We start from the raw sequence: 26,833 nt of genomic DNA, 5'->3' as shown, positions 1-26,833 counted from the left end.
ATAATCTAGTTCAAAGAAAATGATAATCGTCTGCGTCTGCAAAACAAGACAGACCTGAAACGAATTGATGTCTCAACATAATTGGATTGGTGGACGTGTGATTTAACGTTTGAACAATGTAAAGTTATTATCAGTATAAACATATCATGTTTCGAAGGAACAATACATTTGGGACACATTTACAAATCTTTATGTGGCAATGTACAAAAAATGGAGACAACATGTCTCATGGGTACCGAGACTGGAATGTGTGTAAAGTTTTAAGCCTGGGTGCACCTACAATATGAAAAATGATGACACACTTCTTTTCAACGACCTCTGGGGTGATTCACTAGTGCCACACTCAAGACGCGACTATATGCTTGGTCTGCAAACATCGCAGCCTTGGGTTACATAGACAATTTAAAATATAATGTCCATATATAATTACTGGTGCGCCTACAATGGATCAAAATATGATCCTCTGGCTACTATGATCTGTTCAACGTATGGGTTATCAATCTTACAGTCATTGGCTCATTACTGCACAACTCCCAGTGTCTCAGCTTGGCACAGACATATTCGTTTCACAACAGTGCGCTACGACAGAAAATCTCTCTGGTGGGAGCGAAAACGATGTGAGATCATTACTCAATTTGAAATAATTCCCGCTCGTCCCTCAAGGAGATCTTGTTACAGACAGAGGATCTCCAAGAGAAGTATGTGGTCTTGTTATTGTATACTCGATGATTCAGTCTTATCAGACATGTCTTGTGAGTGAGTGAGTGAGTGAGTGAGTGAATTGGGTTTAACGCCGATTTTAACAGTATTCCAGTTATATCACGGCGTGTCAGCTTAATGTGGGCGGAAGGCCCGAGGTGATGCCGGTCTCAGACGTTTACCACTTCGGTGAAACCCACGAGCACGGGTATGGTGCTGACAAACCTAGAGACAAACATAATTGGGGCGAACCGGGATTCGAACCCACAATCATAGGTTTCTGGCGTGTCCAAGGGACGCAACTCTTCACAGCGAATTGCGGCGCCTTAGACGACTGGGCCACCCATGCCCCCGACACGTCTTGTAGTACACGTGCACATGTATGTATATGTTTTCGTCTCTAATCAAAACTGACAGTTGGCTTTATTATCCTGTGTATTTCAACAAGCACAGAGCCTGATATTTATGCATTTTATATACCGTAATTTCTCTATTAGAGGCTTGGTATATGAAACTGAAGTCGGCCTCAAACGGTCTCGAATTGTTTGTTTGTTAGTTTGTTTGTTTGTTGTTTAACGCCGCGCTCAGCAATATTACAGCTATGTGACGGCGGTCTGTAAATAAACAGGTCTGTACAAGACAATCCAGTGATTGACATCATGAGCTTCGATCCACTCAATTGGGATACGATGACATGCATCAATCAAGTCAGCGAGCCTGACCACCCGATCCTGTTAGTCGCCTCTTATGACAAGCACAGTCGCCTTTTACGGCAAGCATGGGTTGCTGAAGACCTGTTCTACCCCGGATCTTCATGGGGATCTCGAATTGAAGCATGCTGCAACATATTACATTTGAGACGTGATGCAACGTATTACTTTTGAGACCTGATGCATCTTATTACAATGCTGAAAGTAACTAACTTTTAATCCTTGACATATGCGGATTTCGTGTTGGGGCCTAATTTAAGTATAATTGGAATTCGATTATTTACATTATATCTAGTGTTCAACCAAGTTTAACAATTTCCTATGCATTTGGCGCTGTGAATGAATGACAGATTAGTGTTAACAGATTCACATCACAAACGCAGTGAATATTAATGCATTAATTGTCCAATCGAAGTGTTCTGTGAATTTAAAAGCTCGATGTGGTCGCTTAATTCCATGTACGAGTGTAAATCTGGAACTAGTTTCGGTATTTAACTATTGACAGACTACTTAAGAATCAGGAGCAGTTGGCACCATAAACCACAGATGAAGAAAGATACGGATACTGCTCTTGATCTAACTCGACCAGACTTCATCATTCTGAAATCAACATCTGCTCTGGCTACTTAAATTGTATACTAGCAAGAGACGCCGTCTTCCGAGACGTGCTTGGATTCAATTCAAACCAATTTAATCCTCTCATGAAATTCAATGATTCTTGTGGACGGCGAGCTCTGGGCGTCCGATCTAGGATTGCAATCAAGGACGGTATGCAGCCGAGATCACAGGCGCTTCACTGGCGGTACCGTCCATTGTTTCAAGCATAGGACTTGTATCACATTTGATTGCACGTCTCTGAACGTCATTAATCTCTCATAAGCTGTAAATGGCGATTCTTATAATCGTAAACTTCCATTACTGGCTCTTCCAAGAACCTGGAATTGATTTTTAGGAATGTCAGAATGGTACAAAATAAGTGGGTAAAAGATAGGTTTACTGCACTATTCATGGGACCTGCATCACAACTGGCAGGTTTGGTCGGAGCCATGGGTGCTGTAGGGGATTGACTTTTCCGTTTAACTGTATTGGTCTTAATCGGAACGTAGACCGTCAACTTGCCTATTGGGGATTGGGTAGATTACACGGAATAAGTCTGCCTGGTAATACATTTTACATTGCACTATCGTTTGATTAACTGCTTGCAATATATGTTTGATAGAATCAATTTGAAATATACGTTGAGGGTTCTCATTGATTCTGTATATGTTGAATTGGTATGCATGGAAATGATTCATTTAAAAATGAATTGAACAACTGTGACTTTAATCAAATTTAATTCAGGTCGGGAGAGGACATTAATACTGACAGGGATTAAAAATAGTTCCATTTTCTAACTAAATGATGAATTTAATTAATGATCAATTAATTTCGATTACGAAAACTAAGAAGATGGAAAATTAACATTTGTACAGTATAGAAATACAATGGGCAAGGCAGTGTATGTTGATACATTTTGTCCATACATACATAGGTCTTAACTGACCTACATACATCAGCTGCCCTTGATGGCAGGGGTGCCCGGTAGCTCACGCCACATCCATGACATCTCCAGTAGACATCCAGTGGATGCGCTCTAGTACTACAGATATACGCCGCTAATGATGGCGGCCAGGCACGCCTGCAGCACTCGACGTCTGTACAACGTGCCCTGTAGAGGGGAGACGCGAATCTACTGACGAAACACAGAGAAACGCTTGAGAAGCCAATTAACCACTATGATCACAAGATCAAGTGACCATAGTGTGTAATAGCCAGAGGTAATACTGCCTCATATATACATTACAGTCACACGAATCTACTGGTACTGAACCTTCAAGATGTGTTATCAGCTATAGGCATGTACTCATTGTTTGGAAAAAGAAGTCGTTTCTTATGCGTTATGAATAGTTGAACTTATATTTAAAGTATGTTCTTGCCACAGGGACAAACTAAAGTGTAAATATGACTTGATAAATGAAATATTATCGACAATAATTCAATATTTTCAAAATGCATTGCGCCAATATCGTCTTTTTTGTCATATCAAGACAAGACATTTCTAACGGACACGTTAATAATAAGGTTTTTGTTACAGCCTAAAATTTCATGGAATGGCAAATTTTGCTTATAGCTAAGCTTTCCAATCAAGCTTTCACCACCAAAGGCCTGGTCAAGTCAGACATGTTATGGTAGACATTCAGAGGAATTAGCTAAATATGACACGTCGATTGTAACCATGACGCACGATGCTACCCCATGCTATAACCTTATCGGGTAGTCTTCACACCACTCCCTGGCACATACTTTAATATATCGGGTGATCATGCTTGGTGACTTGCTTGACAGCGTGGCGTTGTACCCCGACAACGTGGAGCATTGCTCATGGTGCTGATCACTGGATTGTCTGGTCACGATTGGTTAAAGGCGGCCGTCGTATGACAGGAGCTTTGTAACGTGCGACGTTCGGCAACAGACACTCACTATGGTATCAGCGGCGGATGCTACCCATGGAGCCGGACATGCTTTTACTTTTCGGGAACACTTGGCGTCATCACTGAACTTGAGCGATCCATACATGTAGTTTTTTAGCAATATTTTACCTTTTACGCCCTATGGAATCTGTTTCGGAAGATAATCGAGATCGATTATTCCCTAGCGTTGAGAAAATATTCTCCTCCTTTGTAACGACAGACCATTGCATCCCCTGCTAACGGCTCAGTTAATACACACGGTGTCGTTGCAGATTTCATTGTTAAAATGAAACATAATGGAAAGAGTGGCTAAAGGCGAGGAGTGCAACTGTAATATTCCATTTCTTTGTAAATATGTTCAGCTGTTATTATCTCTACAAACTATAATTTCAAGGATAGAACAATTATGTTTTATCCAAACTCAACTGTAGGAACAAAAAATATTTCTGATATAAATTCCAGTCCAAGCGTTATACTGCGGACGGCTTGGTTGGTCGCCATTTGATAAATCAATCAAGTCCTGTTTACTTAAATAGGAATAAATAGAAACTTTTTGATGGAAGGAGAAAACCTGATTCAAATGTCGACTTTAAAGAAGGAAATGTTTGATATATTTCGATGGTGCTTCGCTTGTACCTGCCGAAAGAGTTAACACAAAGGTATACACGCGCCACATGACCACATCCCATGCTAAGGTGAATCGCATTCTCGAGTGCCACAATACATCGCACCAATGCGCTGAGCTGGAAGAATCCGCCACTCTTCTCGGTAGGTCACTGGTGCCATTAGTATTGGTTTCTGGGCGTTTTCGGTCTTGGACTTCGATTTTATGCCCAGTAGACGGAACAAAATTAAGGACTGATGACATCAACGCGTATAAAAAATCAAACAATAAATAAAGTAATATGTTAAATGTCAGCTTGAATAACACTGTTAATAAACCAATAATACGAGGAAAATACACCATAGACGATATACTGTTAACGCGGTTGTCTTTTATAGAGAAATATCTTTAACTTCAAGCAACATTAGACAATCCAATAATCATGTGTAAATCATGTCTTCAGCAACCAATGCTTGCCGTAAAAGGCGACAATGTTTGTCGTGAGAGCCGACTAACGGGATCGAGTGTTCAGTGTCACTGACTTTGTTGATGCATGTCATTGTGTCCCCCAATAGCGTAGATCGATGCTCATGATGTCACTCACTGGATTGTCTACTCCTGACTCGATTACTTACAGGACGCCGTAATATAGCTGTAATATTGCTGAGTGTGGCATTAAACAAAGAAAGAAACGAACAAACAAACAAAGAAACAAAAGTCAAACAACCAAGAAGAAAATAGACAGATACTGGTTTCTAGACTAATCTGGTTTGGATAGAGCATTAACTGACGAGTTATTGAAATGATCTGGTGGGCGAGAGGCAGCATTCAACTGTCTCAGGAATGTAGGTATATTGTAATTGACACTTTTCCAAAAAAACAAACGCACAGGTAGTATGTAGTTCATTGAACCTGACTACAAAAAAATTCCGGATAAAATATAATATGAATTGGATATATGTTATTGGAAAATGTTGGTGGCCTGATATTCGACAAACGGTGCGTCAAAACGCAGCCATTGTCGATTTGCAATGTCTTAAACGGCATTGTTTTCACACTTGTGCAAAAATGGAGGAAAACAGTAAAGCAAAATGCACGTGCACGTTATGACATTCGTAACTCGTGGTAGTGGCTATGAAAAAGTAAGCATAAGTCATTAATTTGTCATTCAATTGTCAACATTTTTCAAGTTCGAAAATGCCGAAACTCAGCGCTGCCGATCGGAACATCGCCATAGGACGTATCCAAAGAGGGGAATCGCAGTCTACTGTTGCACGCCACTTCAACGTCCACCACAGCACCATTTGCCGCCTTTGGGACCCATACACACACAGTTCAATTCCACTGCAGACCGTCCGACCAAGAGTTACCGCCACTGCACAGGATCGCTACATTCGACGATTCCACCTACGTGAGTCATGAATCCGACCCAGAAGACCAGTTATCATCCCTGTTTTGCAACAGATCCATCGACAGCGACGCTTGCGTTGGTGCCATACCTTACAGCCTTGGAATCTGGAAAACTGGAGACGAGTGTGGTTTAGCGATGAATCACGATTTCTTCACCGGCGAGATGGAAGACACCGTGTTTATCGTCGTCGAAATGAGCGTTTTGCCCCACATTGTGCACGTGAATTCGACAATTTCGGTGGCGTTAATTTCATGGTGTGGAGGGACATATCCTTCACCACGAGATCTGACTTGGTTGTGGTTCAGGGAAATTTGACAGCAAATCGCTTCATGAATAAAAATTATTCAACCCCACCTTCTTACACACACTGACCGCCAGAGGGAGCTGTTTCAACAGGACAACGCCCCACCGCACACAGCTCGTGTCCCGATAGACTACCTTCATAATGCCAAAATCAACGTCTTGCCCTGATCATCGAGATCTCCAGATCTCAACCCAATCGAACACCTCTGGGGTCAACTCGATCGACGTGTACGTCAACGTCAGAACACGCCACTCACACAACTGTCTAATGCGTTACAAGCAGAATGGCGCAGAATTCCGCAGGACAGAATTCGTACACTTATCCAGTCAGTGCCGAGGAGATGCAGAGGCGCGATTGCTGCACGGGGCGGTCACACCAGACACCAGAGTTCAGCGCAACCTTGTGGCCTTATGTGACATGACAATGAATATTTTTCAATGCCTTTGTACATGTGACTATCGAGTTCTAAAATTTCATATTTGTATCTATGATATTAAACTAAATATATCGACTTTATTCGGTACAATACATTTACTAAAAATCTACCTGAGCGTTTCTTTTTTTAAGAGTGTAATTGAACATAACCACCACGAGAAGGAGCGGAAGACCCTCGTAGGATGGACATGAATAATCTATTTGTCCAATAAATCAGGACAAAATCGGAATACAATAGAATCGATCTTTCATCTGAATTCTACATATATTCGTGAAGATCCGGGGTAGAATAGGCCTTCAGCAACAATTCTTGACGTAAAATGCGACTATGCTTGTCGTAAAAGGCGGCTAACGGGATCGGGTGGTCAGGCTCGCTGACTTGATTGATGCTCATGATGTCAGTCACTTGATTGTCTGATCCAGACTCGATTTTTTACAGACCCCGTCGTATAGCTAGAATATTGTAGTACTGCGACAAACAAACAAACCTTGTACTGAAGCATATGAAACACCCCCAAAACAACGAAGTACAAACAACGGTGCGTTATATATGCACTTCAGTATATACGTTCAGCCTTCCACTCTTTCAATTTTCACAATAGCAGGCAGCTCCTCTAAGTGTCTCTCACAGTGCCCCCGAGCCTACTCCACTATGTAGTATTTGCTACGCTGTGTTACCTCATCGACGCAGCAACCAGAGAAAAGGATTTTGTCACCCTACCTGCCTGGAACCCTAAAATGAGAGTACTTTTCAAATCTTTCCTGTACGATCCGAACTATGAACGAAGGGGTCTCGACACATTCGATGTACGTGCAGAGAGCCGGCCAGGTTGAAATCGTACATACGTTAAAGGCGAGCTATGCTCGAGCAAAACTGGCTGGCCCAGTACATTTGATTCGATTGCTTGGTCACTTTATATTTATAATAGGGCTGGGAAGGGTAACTCGGGTCGGGTGGGTATTGAGTAGGACCCGGGTACCCACAGGACTACCCGGACACGTCACGTGATATATTGTTTAATGACAAAAAATATCTGTAACTCTATGGTTACACTACAAGTCACTAATGTTCGTTTAATGCATGTATCTTAATACGTTCAGCAAGTGATGTGGAAAAAAATTCCCAATCGGACATTTTGTATCTCTTGAGACCTACAGTGGGTACCCGCGTAGGGTCGTGTAATAGGGGGGTGGGTACCCAGGTAGTGAATTTAGACTCGTCCCAGTCCTTAATTAAAACCCTGAATACTATGGAATGGAATCGATTTTGACAGATAATCGAGACTTTTTTTCTGTCATTGACGTGATATATTTTCACATTTCATTACTTAATTAAAACTATACAATTCTTACGATTTATTTGGTAGTTTTGACCAACACATCGAAGTTGATTAGTTGATTCCGGGAACATGATATACTTTGTCATTTGTTATGATATGCATTGTATTTTTGTGGTCATTAGCATTGTCGTCATTTTTAAATATTTATTAATAATATTTATTATTACGTTGAAGTGAATCTCATTTAAAGCTGAGTGATGTTTTCGCCACTCTGCAGAAGAAATGACGTCACTTCGGACCGTACTGACATCATCAACAATGAAAGACGCCATGTGTTACCGTGAAAAAATGGAGACTTAGATGATCTCTGACATCAACATTCTTTCCCGACCAATATTTCTTAAATTGGGTGTATCTATAATATATTCATATTGTTTTGCAAAAAGCCCAGACCATCTTAATTCGTAAACAAAAGAAAGATACTTTAATTCGTAATTGCGTCATTATATTACTGATAAATGGTGATATATACTTGATACTTGGCAAGAAAATAGCAATACCTTTTATACATCGTTTCATTAATGCTTTCTTAATTCCGACTATACGTGTGTAGGCGTGAACATTCGCAAAGGTTATGACACACAAATCGGATATAAAAGAATAACAATATATAAAAAGTATCTTTATGTATCATTACGTTTTACCGTTGCCTCTGAATGATGCAATTTTGGCATGTGATTTTCTATCGCGAAAAAGGTGATAGAATAGCATCAAACGACAAGCGAATCCCATATTCCCCACGTGAACTTCTACCCTGCGACATCAGCAGTTCCCGCACCAAAGACATCATGTGATTATCAGTGGACGATTTTTTCAGACAAGGCCATGCGTATGAGCAATTCCCGGGCATTCGATTACAGATTTACTTTGCTGTGTTTAATTTCCAGGGACTCTTCTTTGGTGAACTCGTTTTTGCATTTCCCTAGAGGGGCATATGAACAAAAACACGTATCCCATTCAGCCACACATGCATGAAGCGCCAACGCCGTATAAGAACCAGTGTTAAACAGATTCCACTCGGCGTAAGAGGCAAAATAGAGGTGACAATTATAGGAATGGATCACTGACGACAACAGGTCTTCGCGAATAGGGGACGCAGGGTATCATTAACAATCTGCAGCATGGACACCAGCAAGCTAAACACCACCATCAACAAGGGCTTGGTGTATCAAAGTCCAGGTTCATTCCTAGCCAGGTCGTATGATATATATATTATACATATGCCACTTACATGTACACAGAACGTGGCCAGTCTGTATGTGTAATGTGTCAGAGTGTTACTGTATACAAAGTCGTGGCTACATATGTCAAATTCCTTCTACTTTAGTAATAATACGGAAAGAACAAAAAATGAAACACGAATGTCAACTTTCTTTTTACTTGATTATCAAAATCTACATTTAAGTTCTAAAGTGTAAATTGAATTTGTCTTAAGGCTCTCATTGGTTAGCCACAAGGTCAAGGTCAACGCCTGAAGAAACTTTGTCGCCGGTCACTAACATCATTGGTGGACGGAGGAACCCCGGCGGTAATAGTTTGACAATACTAACCGATCTCTTTAGACCACACACGTATATGGATCTGACTCTGACGTAGGCTATAACCTGGTCATGCCATGTGCTGACCAGGGTGCCGAGACGACTGAGTCAACTGTGGGGCATTCAATGCCACTCTATATGCTGCACACACAGAGATAACGGTTCCATGGATATGCATATATCAGCATTCATACTTAGCTGCAAAAAGGATCAATGAACATTTATACGTAACGTCATCTCTGTTACTCCAGGCTCTGAATACATAGATATTATTGTTGTCAATGACACTCATCAGTGATATTTACTGTTTAATTTCATAGTACTTAATAGAAAAGATTTCCCACAATATCAATCTTCTTTCTGGCTTATGAGTAGACCAAGCTTTTATCATTGTTAAAGAATCGGGTAAAATATGGGATACAAAATGGTGATAATGTATAAAACCATTTACCAAGGACAAGGAAGCCTCCTCGGTGTGACCTCATGGCGATACAAGGCAAACTATGGCGGGTCTTGTCTGTGACCTGAGGTTACAGACACGTGAGATGGTAGGGAATCCCAATAAAACCCGCCTACTATGGCTAGACAGTAGTGGTGCTAATCTGCTGAGTAGATTAAATACTGTAATTAAAAGATTAAAGGCAAATACGTTTTGAGATATCTTTCACCGAGTACTTATGCCTCGTAGGTTATCCAGTAGTTAAGACAATACCTATTTATAGATACAAACCAATCGGTGACATAACGATGTCATTTCTAATCGACAACCTCTTCATTGAACCCTAAACATTAAAAAACAATGACGCGCAAAATAAACCGCGCGTAGACTGACTTGAAGAGTAGCCCTATGAACTTTTCGGAAGATCCTTGACAGACGCTAATGCAGATTCAAATACCAGACGCCGTGGATAGGGGAACCCATTTAACACTGACTGGAGTAAATGACAGTTTGTGTGCAGACAATCAAATGTAAAGACCATTGTTCTTTGCATACCACTTCCGTCTCAGAGCTCCCAGACGCAGCTGAAAGGTATTTGACAAAGGTGTATCCGGATGATGGCAGTACAGCTACATACATCTTGTTTCATTATGCACTTTGTCCATTTTAACTAAATAACCCGTCAGAATAGCGGATACATCGGCTTAGTTGCGAGTTTTCATATACAGCACAGAATGTAATCCATACAACTGATTCATACAATAGAATGGAAATTAGAGACCCATGATCTAATTCATTAACGTCATACCTGACCTGTGCATATAGAGTCAACATAATGGGTATTTCTGAACTTCATCTACGATAAAAGAGATGGCTTCAGTTTCCAAATCGTCAATTTCCCCTTACGTCAGATGGTATCAGTATTTGGTGCTTATATCTAAGAATTATTTAAGTACTTCAGAAAAATGTTCTTTACATCAACAAAAGTTGACTCGTGCTTTTGTAGTTCATGAGTTCATTAATGTTATTTCATGTGAGAGTTTTTACCAAACATATGTATTTGTGAAACGCTATAACCTACGTCGACTCCTGGAACGAAATTCGTTGCGGAAAAGAGAGTGCACTGTATAACGTTTTCGAAGTTTTCTTTCTCCAGTCAAAGGATGTTTCTACTCATTAATGTATTGCTTGTATATATTCTTAAAGTCTACAGTGCGTCTGACCCTGTCCACAGGTAAAAGTGTGTATTCCTGTATCAAATAATATTGTTATTAGGGTAATGGTTCCAAGCAAGATTCAAATGTCGAGTGTGTGTGTGTGTGTTTGTGTGTGGTGTGTGTGTGTTATGTGTTGTATGTGATGTGTGTGTTTTGTATGTGTGTGTTTTATGCATGTGTTTTTAACGGGTGCAACCGTTCGAGCACGATACGCTCGCCTTTTCGCAAGCATCATCATCACTATTTAATACTGATTCATAAACACGTGCTTGTGATATAGTCGGACTTATACAACGGAGTCTGCTTTCAGACGTATGATTATGGAAATGATTTTGTCGCTGTTATTTCCACCCATTTACACGCATTCACAAATTACGTCAGATTGTACTGTGACGTGTCTGCAAACGTTGTGGTGCTGAGTATCTGAAGACTTTACAAGCAATAATAGAATCGAAATTAAGCCCTGTCATTATCACAATTTAGGGATAACCATCATCTAATAGACAACAGGGAGCCGTTGTACAAAGCGATCTTAGCGCTATTGTGATTGTATCTCCCATACCTTAACATAGAATTAAGACAGTCATAGCGCTAAGGTTGTTTTGTACAACGGCACCCTGATGCCTGGTCATATTATATTTCTTTAGTAGAATAACATTAATTCGTTACCTTAGGGGCTATAATATAGTATCATACAACGCATTGCATAGACAGGGTGTAGACCATGACTCCATTGAACTGTTTGTGTATAATGTGAGAGACCCGTGAAAATCCGGGGTAGAATAGGCCTTCAGCAACCCAGGCTTGTCGTAAAAGGCGACTATGCTTGTCGTAGGGGGAGAATAACGGGATCGAGTTGTCAGGCTCACTAACTTGGTTGATGCATGTCTCGTATCCGAATTGCGTAGATCGATGTTCATCGTATCAATCACTGGATTGTCTGTTCCAGACTCGATTATTTAAAGACCGCAGTTATATATCTGGAATATTTCAAGCAAAACAAACAAAATGAAAAAAACAATGTGGGGGTGTATTCAACACTCTCCACAGCCGCTGCAATACATTTTGTTTCATTAAATAATTGTCTGGAAGTAGTTACAAACACTTTTGACAAACATTACGTATATTTACAGTACCTTCTTACAGTGCGAATCAAACACTAAAATGTCAGAAACATGAAGCATTGACTCCCGATACTCGCATGTTTACCTCAAGAATATGTTTGTGACGCATGTATACCATGCAGATTATGTAATCAATAGTATAAAAACTAAAAACTATGATTGCGGTTGTTAATTCCGCAGACGCCATACCCGTTTAAGCATATTGGCGTTTGTTTATTAGGAAATGCGACCCCCTACACATAAAACAAACTCTTTTAAATGGGTCCATCAGACAGAGTCGACACAATTTATGGATTCTAACTTCTTTAATATACTACTATCGCGACGTTTCGGAATTGTTTGACACATATAGGGTTTGAAAGGGTCCATTAGACGTTGAAAAGTGTAAAGACTTCTTCTTGAAATACCCGTTCCGATAAGAGCCGCTGGCATTCAAAACGCCATAGCGATTTGGACAATACTCGAACAGTTACAAGAGACTGCATTGTGATATCTCAGGTCAAACAATGTAACTCCAGATCTGTTGTGAGGTAAACGCTGGTGTCTGCCTCGTCCATTACGTCTTTAGTCAAATTCAATGACCTCTGTTCTTATCACTTTGAACATGAAATGGTTCAACATGCCATTTCTTCAACAACCAGGACTGATAGGAATGCGTTTTGGAAACCCATTTGGACACTTTATGAATTGTATCATGTAAAAACAGGAACAGAATCTTTTGGAATAAAATTTATTCAACAGGAGTATTAATCGATCGAACGTTCCTCCCGGAATCTGAAAGGTTATTTGAGAACTTTTTGTTTGTTTGTTGTTGAACGCCGAACTCCAGCAATACGCCAATATATGACGGCGGTATATAAACAACAATCCAGTGATTGACATCATGAGCATTGATCCACGCAAATGAGAAAGGATAACATGCATCAACCAAGTCAGCGAGCCTGGCCACCCGATCCCGTAAGTCGGATCTTACAACAAATTACTGTTAAAAGCGGTGTTAAACCCAACTCCATCACTTACAACAAACATGGGTTGCTGATGACCAATTCTAACCTGATCTTCACATGGTAGTCAATGACTGCCTGCCTATATTGACATGTTCACATATAATATCTATTATAATATCATACCCATAGCAGCACTGAGTGAGTAATAGAATCTGCTTGTGGAACCGAAATTGTCAACAAATATACACCATTGACAATCAATAACTGTCCGGTACTTACAGTTACTTTAAAACTTTGAAACTTTTACCTCTCAAACTTACTCGAACCGACATGGGATAGTTTGTTTAAAGAACAAGGCGATATTAGTCTTCCTTTATAGAATCCCGTTACCTGACCAAGCAAAACCAAACAGAAAAGAAAATATACCATTTCATAGAACAAATGACAGAGTAAGTGTTCTCATGAGCACCTAGATCGTTTCCAGTAACCCAGTTCTGATGAAGTATTGATAAAGCCACTATCCATAGACAGAATGTAATATGTATGCAAAACACCGGCACATTTCCTGCTTAAAATGAAGTCAAAACTAAAATGACAAAACACATGTATCAAACTCGGGATTCGAAAGGTTGATTATATATTGCGTTCTCTGACCTTCACAATGGCCGTTGACAGGCCATATTTTATAAATCTACAAAGTTGACTGATCGTCGGTCACTGATCCAAAATTAATTTAAATACATCTTCTTGTATGTCTGGATGTAATCTAATACTAGAATTTGACTTTGGATAATTTAAAAGTATGTTGGCGTTAATGCTTGGTTCACACAAACATCTTTACTGCAATGCAATTAATTTGATCATTAAAACATCGACAGTCTCCAAAACATTTCAATTATTACTACTACTCTGCCTGACTGTTTTAACAAATGGTTATCTGGATGGTAATTCAGATAGGGATACGCATGCGATGCCATCCCTTGATTTGTTATATTGCTTTTCGTTTGCTTCAAGCATCCGTTTGGCAGTGATGATTCATTTTCCCAAATGACATGTACAGACTAGGGACTGTTTGGAAATCCCGAAAGAAAACATATCAGATCCCAACTTTTGTTTTTTGCAGATATTCATGTTTTGAGTCTTCAAGATCAAATTACAGTTTATAATCTAACGAATATAACCAATATCGACGATGTTTAAGATTGTTATTTCCAATCACACTGTTTAAAAGCGGAACTTTCTGAGATGGTAGTGTGTTGTTCCAATGACTTGCTGAAACTGTACTAAAATCAGTTTATCTCAGTCCCGTAGGAACCATCCAAGAGCATAGCTCGCGGGGGACTACTGTTATTTCATTACCGGTGAGATCACAACACTCACATATAACCACGTACTCGCCATTACACTCGCTCCACTGAACCTCCAGATCATAATGGGCATCAGTTTATCTAGTTAACATCGTCCTCAAAGACATCACTAAAATGTTACCACGCAACGAAATAGATTTACTTAGCGCTTAAGACGTACTCCAAGCTTCAACAAACAAGTTGTCTGTGATACAAGATGATACAAGTCGAGAAAACGGCTAGAATTGTTGTTGGATTTCAACGCGGACGGTACTGGTACAAGTGACTAGGTTACCCTCACTAAACTGAAGTGACCGCCTCAGTGGTCTAGTGAATAAAGCGTTTGCCCAGAGAGTGGAAGATCGGCGGTTTGATACCTTGGTCGTGTCATACTGACGTACGTTAAAATATGGTACTTGTTGTTACCGTGCCTGGTGCTCAGATAACACAAGGACCGAATTTTGAAATGTCAGCCCACATGACTACCGTAAAACCTTTTAAAAGCTTCACTGAGGATTTGAATGTTGTAACCTTGATCAAACAACTACCGAGCAAGAGGCGAGGGGCGCTCTTTGAAATTGTAGTAGAAAGAGCATGCTTGATTGTACCACAGAAGTTGTGAAATGTAGACACCAAGGGCTGGAGCTGGGGGAATACTGCTCGGTATAAAGGGGAAAATGACTATTGGAAAGATATTGCCATTCAGTATTGTAAAGATTGTTTTGTCACTCTGAATCTTTATGTATAGATGTAAATATAAAACAGATGAAGTGGTCTCATCGATATACCTGAAGCTTTAGTTAAACGTCTTGATCCAATCCGAGCAGAAATTCTGATTCATGTGCATAACACACACACACACACACACACACACACACACACACACACACACACACACACACACACACACACACACACACACACACTCGACATTTGAATCTTGCATGGAACCATTACCCTAATAACAATATTATTTGATACAGGAATACACACTTTTACCTGTGGACAGGGTCAGACGCACTGTAGACTTTAAGAATATATACAAGCAATACATTAATGAGTAGAAACATCCTTTGACTGGAGAAAGAAAACTTCGAAAACGTTATACAGTGCACTCTCTTTGTATAGCTTGTACTGGTCCGTACTTATGCCAGTATTAAGACCCGTGAAGATCCGGGGTAGAATAGGTCTTCAGCAGCCCAAGCTTGCCGTAAAATATGACTATGCTTGTCCTAAGAAGCGACTTACGGAATCGGGTGATCCGGCTCGCTGACTTGGTTGATGTATTTCATCGTATCCCAATTACGTAGGTCGATGCTCATGATGTCAATCACTGGACAGCCTTGTCCAGACTCGATTATCTATAGACCGCCGCCATATAGCTGGAATATTGCTGAGGGCGCCGTTAAACAAACAAACAGACAAACACACAGCAGTATAACGCTGGCTGACCATGCCGTTTAACATTGATATCCCACACAGGCACATGATACCGAGTCTGCGACGGTCATACTTTGTTTAATCCACTTAATGTCGAGCGCCATGAAAGGCAAGACTTCTACCGTATTTTGGTATGGGGTGACACCATCTCGTGTACAGAATAGCATGCAAATATTTCATAAAATAAAAGATTATGGTCATGTCCTACCTATCCACAGGCCCAACATTTGACTGAAATAGTGAGTGAGTTTTATGTAATTATTGTAATACCTAAACCTAACAAAAGACAAAATCTAGGGTTAATAATACGAACAATACTTGCTTTGGCCCGAAGATGAAATGGTATATTCTCATAATGAATCCCAAATTACCAGTGTATGTATGTATATTTGCTGTTTAACGCCGCACTCAGCAGCATTCCAGCAAAATGCTGGTATCGGTGCATGATGTGCGAAAAAGGGTCTTTCTCAGAAAGGGTTGGAAACACACTTTGAACCTCATCAATATTCCGAAATAGAAAATATTTTGATTTAACGAACAGCGCAGATCAATGGATTTATTCCGCTAAGGAAATTATATTGCCATACGAGAAATAAATTTGTGTATTTCGAAAACACAATTCGATGGCCCTAGTCATACAACACGGTTTCGACAGCTACAGTTGTCATTTTTTGGTGATTAGGAACTATTCGCATTCAATTGTGTCTTCATTGGTGGCAGTGATCTCCTTTAGTTTCAGACTGAGCTTCGCACAATTAGCACTTCCTTTGCGCTCACTTGTCACTTCCTCGGGGAAACGTTAAACATTGATTTCTGTGAATATCGAAATGTCGAATAACACTATACGTTTGAGACTTGATGTCTAACGACTCTGTACCTCATTCAGTTATAGCGAGAAGGGGGCAGTTTAGACGCTCACATCTGGAATATTCCTGTTAATATGAAGACGAAATTCTATTGACACGCCAAGGGATATATATTGGGAACGTTGTGGCTCCAGTCAGCGTTCTTTCTGTTACCTAAATGTCTGGTGTCAAATGATGAGGTTCATGAATCTCGATGTGATGGCACATGAACACGAAACACACCAAGGGTCCTAGCTGCAACGATTTTGGAATTGTTTGGACTGATTACTAGGTGACCTTTCTTCACTGTTTTTTCTTAGAAAGACAGATTGTCAATTTCTGGTTTTAGAAACCTCATCTTTAATTTTGCTTTGGGTGTATTAGATAATTGTTTTAGAAGTCTCCCACTTGGTTTAATGAAATAAACAGATTACCAAGAAAGTTACCTTGATATTGTTTAAGTTGATGGAACCGATGAATTGCAGTTGCCTCAAGGAATTCCTTGTTTAGTGTGCAGGACCTGGTTACCACTCTCTGAGATAAGTACTCTTCAGGTATCGACTTTTCTAAGTTTAGACTGTTACACCGTATTCAGTGTTTAATTACCTGAGTCTCGTGAACTGATGGATATATTCATTCGGAGTTACCTGATAACTATACCCTGTCACAATACTCTGACAAAGCTCCAGAATATGTTTTATTTAGGTGTGTATGTATCTTGCACATGATGCTGTTGTTCCTCAGCCAGGCATCTTCCCGAGGCAAGGGCGTTAACTGACTATAAAAGTCCAGTTTCCACCCTTGCCGAACTAGGCTGGAATTCCTGGGCTCGACCTAGCGCCACCAGTGGTTATTACGAGTTATGTTCCTCCTAAGCCTCTCCTATGGACCAATCAGATTCCACCTCTCGTATCACTTGCATTTGTTTCAAACAAAATGGTGGCGCCCACCCAAAACGATCTGATTGGTAATTAAGATCTATATTGTGATAAAACGGGTCATACATAGCGAAGTGCATCAAATCACGTGAGCACCTTGATTAATAACACGAAAAGACTTGGAAAATATCTGTTGACAACCAGTTGGTGGTGCACATGCTTTGCAAATCCTGCATTCGACAGAAATCTGCACGACAGTTTACAAACCGGATTTCGATTTCGGTGCACGATTTTGATTGGACTATGCATAGACTCGTTAGCCCAGCCAAAATGTAACTCCATAATACCAGCCTAGTTCGGCAAGGGTGGAAACTGGACTTTTATAGTCAGTTAACTCACTTGCCTCGGGAAGATGCAGCTAGGTGGCAGCTGTGAGTCGTCCAAGGTTGTCACCAATCAACGTGTTTCCGATACAAACAAACCACACGGGGACTTCCTTCAGCCAGAGGTGACATGTTAAAGCACTGCGGGTAGATCTAATCCGGATAATAGATTGTACATAGTTTGACATGCAGGCGCAAATTGCTAAGACATAATCCTCCAAAAATTAATAATCATATTTCCTGATATATGTCGATAGTGTGCGTGCGTGCTTTCGTGCGTGTGTGCTTGCTTTCGGGCGTGCATGCGTGCGTGTATAGGGTAGGGGCAGGGGTTACACGGGTAGGTTCCTTAGGGCTTTAGGGACCAAACTGTGGTAAAGTGACAAGCATCCACTGTGTGATCCAGCCACATTAAGTTGCCACATCCCTCTCACACTGTGTTGTAAATGGGAAGCCTGACCTACAAAACCAATAAATCTGTTCTGTAATTAACTCAGCATTTGGTCGCTGATATTTACTTCAGTAAGTGCTGACTTAGGTACCACCATTGCCGGTTTGCCCACGAAGTATCAACCGAAAACAGCGTGTGTGAAGTTCTAACTCCACCTCGAACCCGGTTGTCTGCCGCAGGACAAGAGCCGTCAATCTGACTCTGCCAATACCATATCTACTTGCAGCAACTGCGCAGACGTCCATAATAATTTGTAAAACATCTCCACTTTAGGTAGAATCTGAGCGCGGTTGAAATAATTCGTACAAATGTAAGCCTCGTATCAAAGCTTCCAGTTTGAACAGAAACGTGCTATTTTCGCAGAGCATTCATTTGAACAAAATGCATTTCAAGAATATTGGTTTCTTTCTGTCTGTTATTAAAATGTGTCTATCGGGAAATACATCATGAAAGACCGGCAGCAATACGCATGGACTGCATAGAATCAGATGATGCCCTTTATCGGAAACGCGTTGCTTTAGAAAAGGTTAGTAATGATGCCATCTTACAAGAAAGGGATTAATATCATATTGGCATTACACAACATGTCCAAGTTGGGCCTATTGAAGATACACAGGTCATGCCCCCGGACATGTTCTGGAAACTGTGATGTGAAACAACAGTTTCTGATACAGGTGACTTTATATTAGATATATACATTTTTGTCTTTTTCGAAAAACATATATTCTATAATATATCATCGTTTAATATCTCGGCGTGTTTAGGGGATTTCATTTCACCATCTGGCATATTAACATGTGAATAACACTATTTTAAGAGATCTTATAATAGGAGAGTTCATATAAACTTCTACATTTAACATGCTCTTGGGAATATTTGGATTGTCAATTGATTAATGTTTTAAAGAAAACATTTTTTGGTCGTTTATTGCTTCTGATCATTAATTATCAGTCCCTGTTGCAAAGTCTATTTAAAATCTCTATGTTTACTCTTGATATCACTGTATGAGTTTTGTAAAAATTAATTTGTTTTGATTGCCACGAGTGGTCCTCCGACAAAAACTGCTGTAAAATAACTCATACATTTATAAGAGTTCTCAAGGCACATAAATCCAATTTATTGTACACGATTGTCAACAAGTAACGTATTTATAACCACTTTGTTTTGAAAACTGTTCATAGTCGGCCCCTGTGTACAACACAATAGATAAACTGTTGTCTAGAGTTCTCATGTTGTATATGTCAAGATACACTTCATCACCACCTTCTACAGCTGTCCAATAGACACAGCCAGTTATCTATCCCATGTTCCTGAGACCTAAGTCAACCCCCCTCACAGAGCTCACATACTTCCCTAGGTCTAGCTTCTGTTATTATATGTGATACCTTAAGACACCGATGAAGCTACCTGGATACGTGTCCCTACCACTCTAACACGTCTGTAATAGCATCTCACTCATCTAGTTACCAAACTGCTGAAAGAAATAATGCAACCTTATCACAGGAGAGAATAGAATTACCATAGCCTAAAAACTCCAAGGTTCCGCGGAAAGAAGTGATCTGAACTTCATGCGTATAAGCTTCTTTTAATGCTCGGAGGAACCTGATGGTGTGAATGTGTCCTAAGGACAAAGTGAATTGGGCCAGTGGCAGGGATAACCCCCCTTTAACAATGATGAATTAGATTTCATATTGTACATTTTCAAGATTATGTGAGTAGAGTGGAGACTTGGCGTGATGGAGGTTGGTAAATGTTGTTACTGGTTCGTCCACAGGAACGAATGATGTCAACGCCGTGTCGTTTTCATGGACAAGAAAATGTTAGGCCAGTTTTTATTTCAATTTTTCTTTAAGCTACCACTGGATAATATGTTATTGAAGCAAAAAGAAGTCCAATTTATTGCCAAGACGAAAAACCTTGTAGAACCCAAACCGGACAGTTTTTATGCCCTGCTTGATTAAGATGCATGGACGTGTCGTGACCCACCACTCGTCTTCAAAGTTTCTTCTTCTACGGGATATTTGTTGGATGGAAAATCGGGTAATTGGCAGTGTTGTGTATGATCGTAAGCCTTGTACAATTTGAACAAAGGAATATGTTTGGGTTTGATAGTGTGATTGTATGTTTGACGAATCACAGCTTCATTGCGGTACATTATTAGGAGGAACTGAGAGACTAATGACACGTTTAGTCAATTTCTTCTCGTAAAATCTTTACAAAATCACATGTTATTCTCCTTAGCGTCACTATCAGGCATTGAATCACCCTCACCGTTGCATGCACGAAGAGCTTGGTTTGCATTTAAGTATTTTCTTCTGTTTTAAGGAGTGAAACAAACGTTAAGCACATAACACAAAATACCACGTGCTCAATAATCAATAACTTAATACAACCAGAACTCCAACAGAAAATTGTGTTCCATGATAAAAACACTTTACGCGTTTATAAGAATGCCACCAGATCAAATCAACATGGCGGTGTGGTTTTAGCGCAACCGAGTAATATTTCAATAACTTTAGTTTCAGAGAGACTAAATATTTGGCCAAGCATTGACCAGAAATGTCACAATGACCGACGAGTTCAAAGTAGAAATCATGAAACTCGATTCCGAAGTTTTCCCCGCTCTTTAGAACCACTGACGATAAACTGGTATAAAGTTTGCAAACTCACGCGTGCATCTCCTCTGTGAGGAACACTGTTTGGTGAAACCCACGCCCAACGTGGGTAACCGCAGTGTTGTGACATTTCTTTATGAACTCATTTGCCTAATGGGTTATTCTGTTTATTGGGTAAATCAGGTTATGAATTTAATTTGTGCGTGTCGCTGAAGCTGAAGGCAGCTCGCTGAATTGATGCCCGCATTACACGCCAAACCGTCTATGACGATCCAGGATGAGGGCCTGGGTTATAAAGATTCGATTTTTATGGAGGATATTAGCTGGGCAAATATATTGAAGTTGAAATGACTCCAAATTGCTTCCCATTTCTGTCAACGGCTTTCACTGATGTTATTGTGTACCGTGACTTTGATCTGCAATAAACAAATGAATTCGTATTATTCAGCGTGTGGTGTTATTGTTCCACCGTTACAAATGAATATGGATACGTTTTCATTTTAATCAATCAGAATTTTCCTAGCTAATAGAATAAGGCATAGTTTGGGATGGGATAAGCATAGAGGTGTATGAAGAAGATGGGTAAATGAAGCAATTGCTGCATGATTCCATGTTTGATATGGCTTGAACCAAAGAATTTAACTTTGATTTGAATCAAATAACTGAATTCTGCCTCATTCAACTTGACCAAAATATATCCCACAGTTCATATTTATTAAGGAAATACGACGCGCATGGTTTGGCTCGATGTAACCCTGCGGTCCAACCTAAAATAACATTAAATGAATTTCGAAAGGTGCACCTTGGCTGTCTCGAGTTTTCTGTTATCTCGATGTATTGGCCTGGTATAATACGACTCTCGGTTGACCAAGTGTCACATTACTTTCCATTGCTGCGCATTGTAACACAGGGTAACAAGGAGAGCATCGATCTGACACCATCGAGAGAGTTTCCGGTTCATCAGCCACGCTTGTAACCTATTGCTTCAATTGATGTTCACGGGTAATTAAGGACCTTCATTAGACATTTTAGTTCGTCATCGTCACCTCGACAACATTTCTAGGGCTGATCGATAATTTGATATTCAGAATCGATCCTCGTCATCCTGGAAACGTCTATTGATGATCGAAGCTCCTCAGTCAGATCAATCATAAAGATGCAAGAGTCAGGGAAGAAAAGGAACCTCCAGGGGTAATGAAAAATGGCCGCCCGTGAGCTCCATACAGTGTTTTGACATATGCTCATCTGCAGGGCTGATATATCTATGAGTTGAACAGGTTATACAAATATAACATGATTGATGAACCTAACTTCCCATTAAATCTACATACGTCTGAGTAAGGCGCCTGGTGGTACTAGCATAGAAAACGCGCTTCTATCATGGAAGAAGTAAAAGAGAGATTGGACGCCCATAACACGAGAATCTATTCGTCAACTTGTTGTAACCTGGTGTGTTCCGTTAAGGGACCGAACATTTAATATTCTTGGGGTGGAGATGGGGATGGGGGGTGGTTGTGAGGATTTTATCTAAAAATAGAATTGTCTTAGAAAATGTTTTTAAAAAACAAACTTCGCTGTTGAGAAAAAGGAAATTGCAAGAAATAAGTTGTCTCCGTACAAATCCCAGACTACTACCCGAATATCAAATGGACGGTCCCTAAAGTCAAATCAACGTATAAGGGTTTTATTGTATCAGAAATGAGATGCCTGACGAATTTTTAAAAAAAGATGCTACAGCAGATTTTAAAGATTCACATGGCAATGGTTGTTACGTAATACAAACTCGTATTATGTATTATATAATTATTACATATAACAACTTTTAGTTCAAAATTTTAAGAACAAACTGGGAAGAACAAATAATATATCGTATGTGACCTTACGACATTAGACAATTTTACAACTTTATCAACAAACAATGAATGTGTTTTGAGGATCAACAACAACCAACATGACACATCCTTCTTTCATGATGATGGACGTAAAATCGTTTATACTTCAACTTCAGTCCGAAAAGATAAAGCAATCACAACGCTTACACCATCAGTGATTATATCTGGTCACATAACACCTGTCTCCAGACGGTATGTTAATTGGTTTCTTGTTAGTAAAGTCCCCTCTGGGAATCGGTTCTCCTTTATCGAGATTATAGAACGTTAAGTAATAATTTCACGTCTCACCGTCCATACACAAGTCATACATTCTTGAATATTTACCGCGAAATTAGACCAGAGTGTCTACCTCTACCGTATGTGTGCCCATGTTATTAGCTGATATTGCAGACATAAAGTTCCCACTCAGAACTTCGTGCTGCTGATTTAAATCGGAGAGAGGCTAGCTTACATAGGTCAGGGACTTTATCAAAATTAATTCTCAGTTTGATGGGAATGATAATAGAGTAGTTCTCATCCAATCACCAGGCCAGAGCTGGGACAGATTATCACTTAAAGCAAGACATGTAGTGATTAGAGATTGACAGGAGACGATCACGATTATGACTAGCACTTGTAGGCAGCCTGGACTTTCTGGCCCTCGTACCAACTCCAGTATTGATGTTCCTGCAAATTACCTGACGTGTATGAAATTTCTGCAGAGCAGAGCAATTCACCAAGAAAGCTGTAGGTGTCAATGGCCATTAAGTATGAAATGTTATGAATCACTTCAAAGATAGTTTTCATGAGATCTCAAATAGTGGCTAAGAATAGCTTTTATGTCCTTTGCTGCACGACATGGACAGCCAAAATGGCTGGCGGAAGCCATTGCATAAAGTTGGGATGACGTCTGCCGTCTCTTGTAATCCATGACAAGTGTTGATTTGTCACAGTTCAGTGGATTTAATAGGCCGGTGACGCAAGGGTGATAATTCAGACTGATAGGATTTAAATCACCTTCTCTTAAGCATTCAATGGAATTTCATTTTCCTTCAAATTGGATTGACATGGTAGTTTGAATGTGTTCCCTATCGCCGCGTTTGTTCGCCTGAATTCTGTAAGATGTGGGGAATTTAAAATGCCACTTATACAACATTAGCGTAAATAATTAGGCAAATTCTGTCTGACAGTGTGGCTGACTAAAGAGCGTTATTTCTGGGATCTGGTAAGATTGCAGTTTAAGATATAAAAAACTGTCAAGTGAAAACGTTGCTATGCATAAGCTCGAGTGATCACGGTAACAAACCAGCAAGTGACGTCTCTACTGGATACTACACGGATTGAATTCATTTCAAAAGCAAGGCACAAAATGTTGAACGTACGACGACGACACTTGTATATAATGTATACGTCATCGAAGATTTGTTAAATTGTATGTCAGTATTACTCGCCCCCAAACATGTTAAACGTTTTCGTTATCAATGAGAGAGTGAATGAGTGAGTGGGTTTTACGCGTTGCGTTTAAGAAATTGGATATTTTAACATCATCGAGACCGGGAACACCAGAAAAAGGCTTCACACAATGTACCCATGAGGAGAATCGAACCCGGGCCTTCGGTGAGACGAATGAACGCTTTAACATTAATTGCTACCTTAAGTCTATTATAATCCAGTGATCTGTTACGGAAAAAAGGTGCAATACGGTTCCTGTGTGACACAACGAATTGGTCCAATCACATGAACATATGACGCTACTAAACGTTTTAACCTCTTACCTTTCTTCTCCCTCTGGGGTTTTGAGAATCTTGGATGCGAAGAAACATTGCATTGAACACACCATGAGACAGCAAATGTCCATCATAATGACAAACATTGACATAGCAACTGTAACCTCCAGCACACTCTCATACACAGAGGTGGAGTTGATGAGGGTGGCGCCAGTCCCGGGGGTAAAGTCCACCTCCGCACCCCCCAGGGAGAAGATAATCTGAAGGGACAGGACACACAGAATGAGGGAGGCGAGACACAGAAGGCCAAGACTGTAGAGGAACTTGATGACGCTGCTCTCCTTTTCACACAGCGTGACACGTGACGCGCTTGCGAGACTTTGGCGCGAGAGGTTCAGAGATCGTCTGGAGAAGCTCGATGGCCGACTGAGGTTCCCGTTAGTTCTTGCGAGAAGCGTGGATATGCGAGATCCGGCGTCACTGCGGTGTTCGTCTTGCTTTTGAAGGATAACATCAAGGAGTTCTCGGTCTCGGCAGTTTTCAGCTGCTCTATTATAATCCTGCATCATTTGCGGGAACATTCAAGATGGCGGACATATTGTGCAATGGCGGACGTGGAGGGTGATAATAACCGGAAGTGTGGCATCCCTCCGCCATCTTACAATTTAGAATGCCCAGGCCTATTGACCAGGAATTTCATACACCTGCAAAAGAAATGACATCATTTGAATAAATTGGTATTGGACATTCCATTGTTTGTTTTTTATGTAAAATCGTTTAATCATCAGCTGATATTCATACTTGAAAATCCGCTTTTCTTTGTTTATATGACTTCGTTTGAATACTTTTGAACCTTCTTACTGCTTTGATGTAAAGAGTTAGTCTAGCACTGACTATCAACAGTACTTCGTCTCGATATTCAAGAACGTTCAGTTTAGTTTGAGACATTAAATCAATTACTTTGTTCTTCAACGAGAAGGAAATGCGGCGATCGTGAAGTGTTGTTTGAATTATTAAAGACATGTGATTCTCCCAAGGGTTGCACCAGCTTTAGCAGAAACCATCAACGTCATTCGGTGTTAAACAAAGTCAACACTGGTTGAATAAACGTGAATTTGATTACTTCAACCCTCGACATTTTTTAAATTGAAAAAATCCGGTCAAATCCGGCCTCTTTGGTCACGACGTAATTATTCATGAACATATATTGTTCAGTTGATTTTGCTGTTCTGTATCAACAATTTCATGAATCATAGTTGGTTGCATTTTTAAGTATGGACCACACAAACTCGGTTAGCCTGTAAACACATTCCCCAGCAGAATCGCCAAGCAGTAAAAAGTATATCCTTTCATATTATAGACCGTGTCGTCACACAACTGTGCAGTTCTTTGACTATTCGTAATGTAAACATAGTATAGATACATGTCAGTGGGCATATATTTCAAAAATCTATATATTCCATAGCTTTCATTGTAAGGAAACAAGTCGAAGTGCATATATTACACGGTTGGTTTCCTATGCAGTTTCAATGTGGACAAGGCGCTCAATCCGTTTTCAGGGTTATCTTGTATTAACGCTAAAGAGGTGAACAAGCAGTACCATATAATCCTCACGTTATTGTTCAAAAAGGAGTCTGTGTATTGTCCTTCTATAGCACAACATAACATGGTGATAGATTAGAAACCTCCAAGCTAAATGTATGACATTTCTCTTTCCAATACACAATGGCCTTAGAGTCGTATTGTATTGTATGAGTATTATATAATATCACTCCAATGCTATTGTGGTAAAGTAAACTCACAATTCGCTCATTGGATTCTTGTCAGATGACCAATCGGGCCAACTTATATTCAAAATCCCACATTCATAGAGTATCTATATTTTAACAAAGGTTTATTCAAAACTAACAAAGGCATGGGCAGTTTTTCCGAATCTGCTGTTTTGGTATACTGCACGGACAGTTGTTGCCTATCAATCTGGAATACCACATCAGTAGCA

The 26,833-nt window shown here is 40.1% G+C and overlaps 1 protein-coding gene across 1 annotated transcript in view; it reads right to left on the bottom strand.

Annotated features, from left to right (window-relative positions):
• The window catches only part of LOC139477130 (transmembrane protein 221-like), a 54,032-nt gene that overhangs the window by 13,758 nt on the left and 13,441 nt on the right, over positions 1-26,833 (bottom strand). The window contains exon 2 of the mRNA XM_071259687.1: positions 24,883-25,538. Coding sequence (XP_071115788.1) covers positions 24,883-25,415 — 533 coding nt within the window. The 5' untranslated portion in view covers positions 25,416-25,538. The remainder of the gene's footprint in view (positions 1-24,882; positions 25,539-26,833) is intronic.

This window comes from Haliotis cracherodii, unplaced genomic scaffold, assembly GCF_022045235.1.
Source record: "Haliotis cracherodii isolate W230 unplaced genomic scaffold, xgHalCrac1.p SCAF_1, whole genome shotgun sequence".
Lineage (NCBI taxonomy): Eukaryota > Metazoa > Mollusca > Gastropoda > Lepetellida > Haliotidae > Haliotis > Haliotis cracherodii.
This window is presented reverse-complemented; position numbering and strand designations above follow the sequence as displayed.